This window comes from Schistocerca serialis, chromosome 1 (assembly GCF_023864345.2).
Source record: "Schistocerca serialis cubense isolate TAMUIC-IGC-003099 chromosome 1, iqSchSeri2.2, whole genome shotgun sequence".
Lineage (NCBI taxonomy): Eukaryota > Metazoa > Arthropoda > Insecta > Orthoptera > Acrididae > Schistocerca > Schistocerca serialis.
This window is the reverse complement of record NC_064638.1, coordinates 908,680,953-908,694,582: the sequence shown is the minus strand read 5'-3', so window position 1 is coordinate 908,694,582 and position 13,630 is coordinate 908,680,953. Positions and strand designations below refer to the sequence as shown.

The 13,630-nt window shown below is 40.7% G+C and overlaps 1 protein-coding gene across 3 annotated transcripts in view; it reads left to right on the top strand.

Moving 5' to 3' along the window:
- The window catches only part of LOC126412065 (exportin-6-B), a 357,950-nt gene that overhangs the window by 194,766 nt on the left and 149,554 nt on the right, over positions 1 to 13,630 (top strand). For all 3 annotated transcript variants that reach the window (XM_050081474.1, XM_050081465.1, XM_050081456.1), the window contains one exon: positions 10,077 to 10,261. In XM_050081474.1, the coding sequence (XP_049937431.1) occupies positions 10,077 to 10,261 (185 nt within the window). The remainder of the gene's footprint in view (positions 1 to 10,076; positions 10,262 to 13,630) is intronic.

Genomic DNA, 13,630 nt, shown 5'->3' with positions numbered 1-13,630 from the left:
TTCTGTAATAGTGAGTTTAGTATCTCCAGTGCCATAACACTTCTGTTTATCTATTAGAGACTTCATTTTTTTGTATAGAAGAATAAATACTGTTATACGGTTTATTAGTACTTGAAGTGGTTGTAGTATAATGTCCACTATCTTTTTAATAACATCATTTGACAGACCAAACAGGTCATGATTTTGAATTGCTGAGTTTTGCTAAAGCTATTGCAATGCTAGTGACAACAATTTGTGCCCACTTGAATGGAGATGTTGCATGTTTGTTGTGCGATGTAAATAACTTTGTTTTTGTAGGTCTTTATTAATGGCTGATTTATATGTGTCACTTTGTTGCATCAGGTGAGTTAATAAAGAAGTCATTCATTTCATTGGATGTGATATTGGCTGTGTCACTAGTGTTTCTGTTAGTATTACCCAGTTCTGATCTGGTAACTCTCCAAACAGCCTTGCATTTTTTTGTGATTGCTGGATATCGTTCTTATTTGTCATTTGTTTCAGTTTTATAATTTCTGATCTGTACGTCTTCTTTAGTTGAAGATACTGAAGTCGGCCTTCTCTGCCATTCTTTGATCTGTTATTAAGACTGATGACCTGTGTTTCCAGTTTTCTGAGGTTAGACGTTAGCCATTGATGTGAACTTCTGTAATTACTTTTGCTTAGTTTCCCCTTTTGTCTGTATAATACTTTAGGACAGCTGTTATTAAACATATTAGAAACAAGATTGACAGCGCTGTCATAAGCTTGATCAGCAATCGTAAATTGGGCCAAGAAGTTGGACCATTCTATCATACAACACTGTGATCTGAAAGCATCAATACGAGGTCTCTTCAGAAACTTCCTGAACTTTGTCCACAAAATTTTAGTATGCTTTACTTATTGTGCATGGTCTTCTTCAAAATAGTCTCCTCCTCAATTGATACGCCACTCCCAACACTGTTTTTGCTACCAGAAGCAGTCTTGGTAAGCCTCTTGCTGGATCATGCAAAGCAGGATATGCAAATTGTCTTTTATCTCATCTATTGTTGCAAACAATCGTCCTTTCAAATAGGTTTTTGACTTCAGAAATAAAAATAAAAAAAGTCCACAGGGCCATACAATTCTCTTAAGAAGCATCTCGCTCTCATTTGCACAATCCGAAAGCTCTTCACAGATTGTGAGGTGAATGTCTGTCTGGTCTTCACTCATGAACTGTGACACGAACTTGACAGCAGCACGATTCATTCCAAGATGCCATGTCAGAATTTCATGACATGATCCAACTGAAACGTTACATTCTTCTGCAATGTCTCAGACATTCATCTTTGATTGGCACACACAGTTTTGTTGATGTTCCTGGCATGAGCGTTGTTGGTAGACACCAAAGGCATCCTGAATGTGGGTCATCTTTAACTTCCATCCGGCCATTTTTAAATCATGTGAGTCATTTGTAACGCTGAGTACAGCTTAAGCACTGATCACTGTAGCCTTCCTGCATCATTTGGTGTGTCTCTGTAAAGGTTTTTTGAGTTTCATGCAAAATTTAATGCGGATTCATTACTTCTCTAACTCTGCCACCTTGAAATTCGCAAACTGTGCAACGCAATGTTCTACGCAATACTGCACTGAACAATAACCAAGAAACATATAACAATGAAAGTTCCGGCAGCTACACATTAAACACAGGCATTGTAGCAATGACAACCGCATTTTGCTCCAGCACACCATTGGCACAAAATTAAGAATTTTTTGAACGGACTTTGTATGAGTATCGTTAACAATTTTAATTTTTATGGGTCATAAATGTTGCTCTATAGGATTTTTTGTCATAAATTTAAATCAACTCGCTTTATGACCTGATAGATACTTAGTAAAAAGTCCTATTTCATGTATATTTCTTTCTACTTTTGTTGTCTAGACATGGTAGTGTCTTGTTGGCTTGTTATGTGCACAAAATATATTGTGTCACTTGAGGACATTGAGCAAGTATATCTCCTTTGTTTGTGTAACCCTAATGTCAGTGTTAATATCCCCAAAGATTAAAATTTTATGTTGATTATATTTGTACGAGTGGGAGATTGTTCAGTCTAGTGCCTCTGTGAAGATGTCAATAGTGCTGTGAGGGATACAGTATATAGATACTACAATTAGTTTGGGATCTGACAGTAACCTAGCAGCTACCTTAAATACACTTTCCGTGCAGAAATTACTGATGTCAAGATTAAGGCATTTTGCCAAAAAGCTCATTGCTAAGGTATGCTGAAGCACCTCCGTAGTTGTTCAGACATCTACAAAATTTGATACTAAGCAATAGCCTGATGCCTCGTGAAAATATAGTTCATTCTCATTTAGCCAGTGTCCATTAATACATAGAACAATTTTTTTCTTTCTCCTACTATAACATTAAGATCATCTACCTTATTTTTTAAACATCTGATGTTGGTACGCAAAAATACCATAGAGGTATTACAAGATAGGTGGGGATCTGTCCTGTCTGAATGCAGTTCACGTAGCACTTTGTCAACACAGTCAGTCTCCGCACTTAAACTAAAAAAGAATTATGGTGAGGTTTTTGATTCCACCCTAACATTTTCTGTGTGTTGACTTGTTTACTATTATGCAAAGTGCTTACTTGATTACTAGATGTAACCTAGTCCATTTAAAGGTGAACCGTGGTGAGTGTGGAATCTGCACCCAATTCGATTTACATTGATCATATTAATGTTTTTGAAGTGTTTACATACATTTTTGAACTGTTGGGAGGTTCCTTTTGGGTCTCTTAGTTGGGCCACAGAGCTTGCTCAGCAATGAAGTACTGTACATTCCCAAGTTAGACTTTGTGTTTTTTTTTTTTTCTGTCTGTTTCATTGTAGTCATTCAAATGGAGACAGTCGTGCAATGAAAACTTTAGATAGCAAATGTATTCTGCTTTTCGTGTTGTGCTTTCGTGATGGAACTAGAGTAGGTAGTAATGGGTGGGAGCTTAGGACAATTTTATAGCAGGAATGGTAAGAACTTGAATGTAGTCAGTACTGCAACTGTGGTAGTTGTTATTGAAATATGTATTGTAGTCCATTAAGGTAAATAGAAAAATGATTAAGTCTGCTATCAGATGAAGACCAGTTGGAGAGACGGTCAACATTCTTCAAACCATCTGTGTAGGGAATATTGGTAAAAGCTAAAGCTTGTGTTATTGTCGATCAGTATTGTTGATGGGTCAGAGAATGTCTGGTATCCAGAAAATCAAATATTTACATATGCTCCTCAAAGACATCAAGAATTAGTGACTGACATTCATATTATATCAATTATGTAATTTTTGGACCTAATAGGCACATATTTAGGTGACAAAAGTCTTCGGATAGCTACTGATATCATGGCAGAACTCCTTTTGCTCAATGTAGTGCAGCAGCTTGATGTGACATGGCCTCAACAAGTGGTCGGAAGTTCCCTACAGAAATGTTGAGCCCTGCTACCCTTATAGCCATCCATAATTGCAAAAATGCTGCTGGTGCAGTATTTTGTAAACCAACTGACCTCTCGATTATGTCCCGTAAATGTTCGATGGATTTCATGTTTGGCAATCCGGTTGGCAAAATCATTCGCTCGAATTGTCCACAATGTTCTTCAAACCTATCACGAACAATTGCAGTCCAAAGACATGGCACAATATCATCCATAAAAATTCCATTGTTGCTTGGGAACATGAAGTCCATAAATGGCTGCAAATGGCCTCCATGCAGCTGAAAATAACCATTTCCAGTCAATGATTGGTGCAGTTTGACCAAAGAATCCTGTCCATTCCATATAAACGTAGCCCACACCATTACAGTCACCACCAGCTTGCCCAGTGCCTTGTTGGCAACCTGGGTCCACGGCTCTGTGGGGTGCAAAGCACACTCTAACACAATTCCCCTAAGCTCTTACCAACTGAAATCAGAACTCGTCTGACCCAGGTCATGGTTTTCCAGGCCAGGGTCCAACCAATAGGGTCAGAAGCCCAGGAGAGATGCTGCAGGTGACGTTACACTGTTAGCAAAGGCACTCATGTTGGTAGTCTGTTACCATATTCCATTAACACCAAATTTCACTGCACCATCTTAACGCGTATGTTTGTCGGGCATCCCACATTGATTTCTGTGGTTATTTCATGCAGTGTTGCTTGTCTGTTAACACTGACAATTCATCTACATCTACATGGATACTCTGCAAATCACATTTAAGTGCCTGGCATAGGGTTCATCGAACTACCTTCACAATTCTCTATTATTCCAATGTCGTATAGCACGCGGGAAGAATGAACACCTACATCTTTCCGTACGAGCTCTGATTTCCCTTATTTTATCTTGGTGATCGTTCCTCCCTATGTAAGTCAGTGTCAACAAAATATTTTCACATTCAGAGGAGAAAGTTGGTGATTGGAATTTCGTGAGAAGATTCTGTCGCAATGAAAAACGCCTTTCTTTTAATGATGTCCATCCCAAATCCTGTATCATTTCTGTGACACTCTCTCCCATATTTCGCGATAATACAAAATGTGCTGCCTTTCTTTGAACTTTTTCAATGTATTCAGTCAGTCCTTTCTGGTAAGGATCCCACACCGTGCAACAGTATTCTAAAAGTGGATGGACAGGCGTAGTGTAGGCAGTCTCCTTAGTAGGTCTGTTACATTTTCTAAGTGTCCTGCCAATAAAACGCAGTCTTTGGTTAGCCTTCCCCACAACATTTTCTGTGTGTTCCTTCCAATTTAAATTGTTCGTAATTGTAATACCTAGGTATTTAGTTGAATTTACGGCTTTTACATTAGACTGATTTATCATGTAACCGAAGTTTAACACGCTCCTTTTAGCACTCAGGTGGATGACCTCACACTTTTTGTTATTTAAGGTCAGCTGCCACTTTTTGTACCATTCTGATATTTCTTCTAATTCAGTTTGCAGTTTGTTTTGATCTTCTGATGACTTTATTCGTCGATAAACGACAGCGTCATCTGCAAACAACCGAAGACGGCTACTCAGATTGCCCCCCAAATCGTTATATAGATAAGGAACAGCAAAGGGCCTTTAACACTACCTTGGGGAACGCCAGAAATCACTTCTGTTTTACTGTATGAGTTTCTGTCAATTACAACTAACTGTGACCTCTCTGACAGGAAATCATAGATCCAGTCACATAACTGAGACAATATTCCATAAGCACGCAATTTCAATACGAGCCACTTGTGTGGTACAGTTTCAAAAGCCTTATGGAAATCCAGAAATAGGGAATCAATCTGAAATCCCTTGTCAATAGCACTCAGAACTTCATGTGAATAACGAGCTAGTTGTGTTTCACAGGAACGATGTTTTCTAAACCCATGTTGACTGTGTGTCAATAGACGATTTTCTTCGAGGTAATTCATTATGTTCGAACACAATATATGTTCTAAAATCCTGCTGCATATCGACGTTAATGGTATGGGCCTGTAATTTAGTGGCTTACTCCTACTACCTTTCTTGAATATTCGTGTGACCTGTGCAATTTTCCAGTCTCTGGGTATGAATCTTTCATCGAGCAAACGGTTGTATATGATTGTTAAGTATGGAGCCAATGCATCAGCATACTCCATAAGGAACCTAATTGGTATACAGTCTGGACCAGAAGACTTGCTTTTATTAAGTGATTTAAGTTGCTTCATTACTCCGAGGATATTTACTTCTACGTTACTCATGTTGGCACCTATTTTAGATTCGAATTCTGGAATATTTACTTCGTCTTCTTTTGTGAAGGCATTCTGGAAGGCTGTGTTTACTAACTCTGCTGTGGCAGCATTGTCTTCAATGGTATCTCCATTGCTATTGTGCAGAGAAGGCATTGATTGTTTCTTGCCGCTAACATACTTCACAAATGACCAGAATCTCCTTGGATTTTCTGCCAGGTTTCGAGACAAAGTTTCGTTGTGAAAACTGTTATAAGCATCTCGCATTGAAGTTCGCGCTAAATTTTGAGCTTCTGTAAAAGATCGCTAGTCTTGGGGATTTTGCGTCTGTTTAAATTTGGCATGTTTGTTTCGTTGTTTCTGCAACAGTGTTCTAACCCATGTTGTGTACCAAGGAGGATCAGCTCTGTCAATTGTTAATTTATTTGGTATAAATCTCTCAATTGCTGCCGATACTATTTCTTTGAATTTAAGCGACATCTGGTCTACATTTATATCATTAATTTGGAATGAGTGGAGATTGTCTCTTAAGAAGGCGTCAAGTGAATTTTCATCTGCTATTTTGAATAGGTATATTTTTTGCTTATTTTTCGAGGATTTGGGGATTACAATATTCAATCTTGCTACGACAGCCCTGTGTTCACTAATCCCTGAATCGGTTTTGATGCTCATTATTAACTCAGGATTATTTGTTGCTAAGAGGTCAAGTGTTTTTTCACAACTGTTTACTATTCGCATGGGCTCATGAACTAATTGCTCGAGATAATTTTCAGAGAATGCGTTTAGCACAACTTCGGATGATATTTTGTATGTACCTCCGGAATTAAACATGTATTTTCGCCAACATATCGAGGGTAAATTAAAGTCACCACCAACTATTATCATATGATTCGGGTACATGTTTGAAATCAAACTCAAGTTTTTTTTTTTTATTTAAACCTTTCAGCAACTGTACCACCTGAATTGGGAGTTCGTTAAAGGATCAAATTATTATTTTATTCCAGTTGCCAACAATGACCTCTGCCCATATTAACTCACAGGAAGTATCTACTTCAATTTCGCAACAAGTTAAACTACTTATGACCGCAACAAACACGCCTCTGCCAACCATGTTTAGCCTATCCTTTCGGAACACTGTAAGGTTCTTCACAAAAATTTCAGCTGAGCTTATATCCAGCTTTAGCCAGCTTTCAGTGCCTATAACGATTTGAGTATCAGTGCTTTCTATTAGCTCTTGGAACTCTGGTACTTTCCCAACACAGCTACGACAATTTACAACTGTTATACCAGTGGTTCCTGTATCAATGTTTTTCCTGTGTTCAGCCTGCACCCTTTGTGACTGAAGCCCTTCTTGTGTTTTCCCGAGACCCTCGAACCTAAAAACCACACAGCCCTTGCTACCCGTGTAGCCGCCTCCTGCTTATAGTGGACACCTGACCTATTCAGCAGAACCTGTAACCCAACCACCCTTTGGCGCAAGTCGAGGAATCTGCAGCCTACATGGTCGCAGAACCGTCTGAGCCTGTGATTCAGATCTTTCACTCGGCTCTGTACCAGAGGTCCGCAATCGGTCCTGTTGACTGTGCTGCAAATGGTCAGCTCTGCTTTCATCTTGCAAGCAAGACTGGCAGCCTTTACCACTTCTGTTAGCCGCTCGAAACCAGAGAGAATCTCTTCTGATCCAAAGTGACGCACACCATTGGTACCGATGTGAGCAACCACCTGCAATTGACTGCACCCTGTGCTCTTCATGGCATCCGGGAGGACCCTTTCCACATCTGGAATGACTCCACCCGGTATGCACACGGAGTGCACATTGGATTTCTTACCCTTTTTGTCAACCAAGTCGCTAAGGGGCCCCATAATGCGCCTAACATTGGAGTTCCCAACTACCAATAATCCCACCCTCTGCGATTGCCCGGATCTTGCAGGCTGAGTAGTTTCCTCTGAAACAGGACAGGCAATAGCATCTGGCTCAGCGACAGTGTCAACCACAGACAGCACCTCGAAACTGTTTGTCAGACAAACCGAGGAGGCCTTATTTGTGGCCGCCTTGGAAGTCTTTCGCCACTTGCTTCGCCCCGGGGCGACCTCCCACTTGACCACAGGTGAGGGTTCAGCCTTAGTGCGAGCAGTAACTGGGTTGGCCACCGGTGAGGACCGATCAGACGACACTGACATGCTGGACGTCCGTTGGATCCCCACGGCCGGCCCACAACAGTGGTGCCCATCCACTACAGCCTCAAGCTGTGTAACCGAAGCCATCACAGCCTGAAGCTGCACCAACTCTGCTCACATCCGCACACAACAATTGCAATCCCTGTCCATACTAAAGACCGTGGAAAACTAAACTATGCAGTTAAACAGACTATCAGCACATGCTACGCAATTCTACTGTAGAACCTGCCGAAAACACACGAAGTGTGTCTAGTAATACGCAGATATACAAAAACCTAACTACCGAAGCACTCAGGTGAAACTAAGTAATTTGACCCTGATTTGGAACTTGTAATATGTCACAAAATTGGTTTACTTTCTGACGCAAACGAAAATGCGAGAACTGTGGCTATTAGATGTTAAATTTTCACGCAGAAACTCAAGAAACTAAACTATTAAAGCACACAGACGATATAATAAAATTCCATCCTGGTTAGGAACTCGTAAATGACAAATGCGGTTACTTATCTGTTGTTGCGTCTGTTGCAGTCGGCTACTGCTGCCTGATTGACTGACTGACTGACGCCAACAAGCAGTCACACTAGTTTCCACGCAAACGCCACTGCTCTCAGTCGTTAAGTAAGGCAATCGACCACTTTGTTGTCCATGGTGAGAGGTAATGCCTGAATTTGGTATTGTCAACACACACTTGACACTATGGATCTTGGAATATTAAATTCCACAATGATTTCCAAAATGAAATGACCCATGCTTGTAGCTCCAGCTACCATTCTGGGTTCAAAGCAATAATTATGTCGGAAATCTTTTCGCATGAATTACCTTAGTCCAAATGACAGCTCCACCAATGCCCTGCTCTTTCATGCCTTATATATGTGATACTATCATCATATATGTATGTGTTTGGGTATGTCAGTATTCCATGACTTTTGTCACCTGGGTGTGTGGGTTTGAGATGGACTATGAAACTGTATGGATTCAGTTGTGAGACGTGGGTAGGATTAATGTTAATCATGGAGTGTGATAATGGTGACAGATGATGAGGTGTTACACACTCAGATTCACATTTGCCATGGTTAAATATTTTCATTGTGAATATTGTCACTGTGGATTATATAGACAGGTTATATGACTGACAAGAGCAGTTGTTGAATTTGGGATATTGTTAGGGACCTCAGTCTACATCACATGAGAATGTATAAAAATTTATCTATACTCAGTTCACTCTGAATAAAAGGTCCTAAAACTGGCTTGTAATATGTTGTTTTTATTTAGAAAAATGGTATTTGTATAAATGGGCTTCCTGGATGGTAAGATGGAGTTCTTGAAAAACAGATTAATGACTGTATTATTGGCAGAAATTGGTGTCTACGTTACACTAAAATTGTGCTCTTGTAATGTGGAGTTGTATTTACAAGACAGAGGAGTGAAAGTTGTTGTGTAGTTTCTGTTGGAAGCTGTAATGTGATATAAAAAGGAATGGCTCTAGTGAGTTAACCAAATACTGTAGAAGTCTTGGCAACTCTCTGTGATATTTGTCCTGGTGTTTCAAAAATATGATCAGTTCAGTGGCGGATAAAACTCAGGGAAATGTTAAAAGCAGTCTGTATTGGAAGTTAATGTAAAGTAGAAATTTTTTTTGAAAATCATCTGTGCGAATGATATTGGTTGGGAAATGGATGTTGGAATCATAAATACACCAAGAGGCTGAGGCTGATACAGTCAGGGATTTCATCCAGAGATAAATAAGTATTGTCAAAGGGCAAAGGAGGTACAAGAACAAGGTATTTGAATGATATTGTGGTTGTTGGACTACTGTAATTGTTTGTCTCTGAACTCCTACTTATACTACCTGAAGGCTGCAAACATAAAATTCAGAATTTACAAGAGTTTCTGGCTAGAACTTGCACCCACTTAATTCTTCTTTCTGAATTATTGTGGATAAATTTTTCCCCGACAATAAAAATTCATGTCATATAACCAATCCCAAACTGAATTAAAAGTGTACTGTGTGAGATACATTTCTGTCACTAAACTATAACTTCCCGCTTATCATGCAGTATTGCTAGTGTGCTGAAATGTTTGTACATTACTCTACTAACTGTATTGAAGGTTGTATTTCTACAGCGTGTTTACCAAAAATACTTTCTGTCAGAGTCTAAGCATATTTCATTTTTGAGCTGTTGTATATTTGTGAATTATTTTTGTGTTCTAAATTTAATAGGCTCTTTGCTGAGTTCAGTGCTTGGAAATGGAAGGAAGTTCCACAGCTGTTTGGACACAGATAGCGACACAATTTGTTGCCTGGCCTTACAGGCACTGACACATCTTCTTTCCTGGGTTCCTATTTCATCGTACATTACGCCAAATCTCGTAGCCTCACTTTTTCAACTAGCTAGCATTACACAGGTAAGTTTGCTGTTATACTTTTATTTTTCTTTACTCACCTCAACACAAAATACAATCATTGCAATAATTACAGACTAAAATTGAAATATTAGAAACCCCTGGCATTTTATCATAGTACTTATGTTATAGGTAACTACAGGATGTACAAGCCAGATGGCATTTTCTTGTACTACTTTATGTATATTTTGCGTAGGTAAATTGATTCTTTAAGCTGCATTAGATTCTCTGTTAAAAGAGATTTGAAATAACAAATTTTTTGGCAACATTACTTAACTTGGTGTGAAAAGTAAATTATTGTTAAAAGTAAGTACATGTAATGAAAACTGTTCTAGATAAATGAAGGAACAAAAGAGTGAAAAATATGCCATACACAACATAGCTTTAAGAAAATTAGTCTAAGGTGCAACTAACTATTAAATTATTTCAGTTTTAAAAGTGTAATGTGTTAAGTATATTTGTCCACAACCTGAAGATTGATTGGAACAACCAATTGCTTCACTAGCTGTTACAGATGGCATGACTTTGCCTTTCTGCACCTATTAACTGATTTAGCAACGGCACAATGAAAAGACGGTCGGAACTTTAGCTTTCAGCTAACAGGCCTATGTCAAAAGTAGACCACACGCACATGTACGTGCACACACGCGACACACTCACACGCATGACACAGTCTTTGGCAGGTGGAGCCAGATTGCGAGCAGCAGGGCATTGTGGGAGAGGCAGCCGTGTGGAGGAAGGAAGAGGCTGGGCTGGGGTGGTGAGGGGGAGGGATAGCTATGTAGGGGTGGGGGACAGTAAAGTGCTGCTGGGAGCATGCAGGACAAGATGGAGAGTGGGGCAGCTTGATGCATTTTGGAAGTCAGATGGAGGGTGGAGGGGGGGGGGGGGGGACTAGTGGAAAAGGAGAGAAGTAAAGGGACTGGGTGCATTGGAGGAATAGAGGGCTGTGTAATGCTGGAATGGGAACATTGAAATGGCTGATGGGTAAGGACAATGACTAACAGAAGATTCAGACCAGGAGAGCTATGGGAACAGAGGATATATTGCAGGGAGAGTTCCCACCTGTGAAATTCAGAAAAGCTGGTGTTAGTGGGAAGGATCCACATGACACAGGCTTGAAGCAGTCATTGAAATGGGCATTGTGTTGGTGGCGTGTTCAGCAACATGGTGGTCCAGTTGTTTCTTGGCCACATTTTGTTGGTGGCCATTCATGTGGACAGGTAGCTTGTTGGTTGTCATGCCCATGTAGAATGCAGTACAGTGGTTGCAGCTTAGCTTGTAAATTGCATGAATGGTTTCACAGGTAGCCCTGTCTTTGATGGGATAGGTGATTTTGTGACAGGACTGGAGTAAGTGGTGGTGGGAAGATGTATGGGACAGGTCTTGCATCTACGTCTATTACAGGGACATGCTCTGTGAGGCAAGGGGTTGGGATCAGGGGTTGTATAGGAATGGATGAGGACATTGTGTAGGTTCGATGGGTGGCAGAATACCACTGTGAAAGAAGTGGGAAGTATAGTGGGTAGGACACTTCTCATTTCAGGGCACGACAAGAGGTAGTTGAAACCCCGGTGGAGAATATAATTCAGTTGCTCCACTCCTGGGTGGTACTGAGTCAAGAGGGGAATGCTCCTCTGTGGCCAGATGGTGGGGCTTTGAGAGATCTTGGATGACTGGAAAGACAAGGCCCAGAAGATTTGTTTTTGTACAGTGTCGGGACAGTAATTACGATCTGTGAAAGCCTCAGTGAAATACTCAGTGTATTTCGAGAGGGACCACTTGTCAGTACACATGCAATGGCCACAGGTGGCTAGGCTGTATGGAAGGGACTTCTTGGTATGGAATGGGTAGCAGCTGTCGAAGTGGAGGTGTTGCTGGTGGATGGTGGTTTGATATGGACAGAGAGGGACTGATGTAGCCATCATTGAGGTGGAGGTCAGCATCGAGGAAAGTGGTTCGATGGGTAGGGTAGGACAAGGTGAAGTGAATGGAGGAGGTGTTGGATTCTTGAGGAATATGGACAGGGTGTCCTCACCCTCCATCCAGATCACGAAGGTGGCATGTGGCATCAATGAATCTGAATCATATGAGCGGTTTGGGATTCTGGATGTTTGGGAAGGATTGCTCTAGATGCCCTGTGAATAGGTTGACATAGGATGGTACCATGTGTGTTCCCATAGCTGTACCCCAGATTTTTTTGAAGGTAATGCCTTAAAAGGAGAAGTAATCGTGGGTGAGGATATAGTTGGTCATGATGACTAGCAAGGAGGTTGTTTGTTTGGAATCCGTCGGATGTTGGGAAAGGTAGTGATCAATAGTGGTAAGGCAATGGGCTTAGGGATGTTTGTGTAAAGGGAGGCGGTATCAATAGTGAAGAGCAGGACACCATTTGGTAAAGGAACAGAAACTGTGGAGAATCTGTGGAAGAAATGGTTGGTATCTTTTATATGGGAGGGTAGGTTGTGTTTAATAGGCGAAGGTGTTGGTCTATGAGGACAGAGATTCTGTCAGTGGGAGCACAGTAACCGGCCACGATGGGGTGTCCTGGGTGGTTGAGTTTATGGACTTTAGGAAGCATGTAGAAGGTAGGAGTGTGGTGAGTGGTCGGGGTGGGGAGAGAGATAGATTCTTGGGAGAGGTTCTGGGATGGGCCTAAGGATTTGAGGAGAGACTGGAAATCCTGCTGTATTTCTGGAATGGGGTTGCTGTGGCAGGGTTTGTAGATGGATGAATATGACAGCTGGCAGAGTCCTGCCAGGTAATCCTTATGGTTCAAACAACGGTGGTGGAGCCTTTGTCAGCAGGTAGGATTATAATATCGGGATCAGTTTTTAGGTGATAGATTGTGGATCTTTCTGTGGATGTAAGGTTAGTTGAGGGTGCACGTAAGGTTCACTACTACTATTGCACCTGCTCCTCCTCCTCCTCCTGCTGCTGCTGCTGATAATAGTAATGATAACAAAAGAGAAAGAGAGAGAGAGAACAGGGGTGGGGGGCAGGATGGTGGTAGGGTTCACTACTACTATTGCACCTGCTGCTGCTGATGCTAAATAATAATAATAATAATAATAATAACAATAATAATAATAGTGACAGTAGCAAATACGAAAACACACATGACAGAAAAAAATCACAGCACCAATAAAGAGTTGTTTGTTATAAATGAAAGTTGGTAGATGTGTTTCTGCATCGGAAATATGATGTCTCTTCAAATTTTGCACCACACGCATAAGAGTGGTACCAGTAGTGCCACTATGAGGATGCAAATCAGGTTTGCTTTAAATGCATATTGTAACGATCGTTAACCATTATTTACCTTTGAGATTGGACATGGTGAGTTAATGTTAGTCAAGAATGTCTTTAATACGA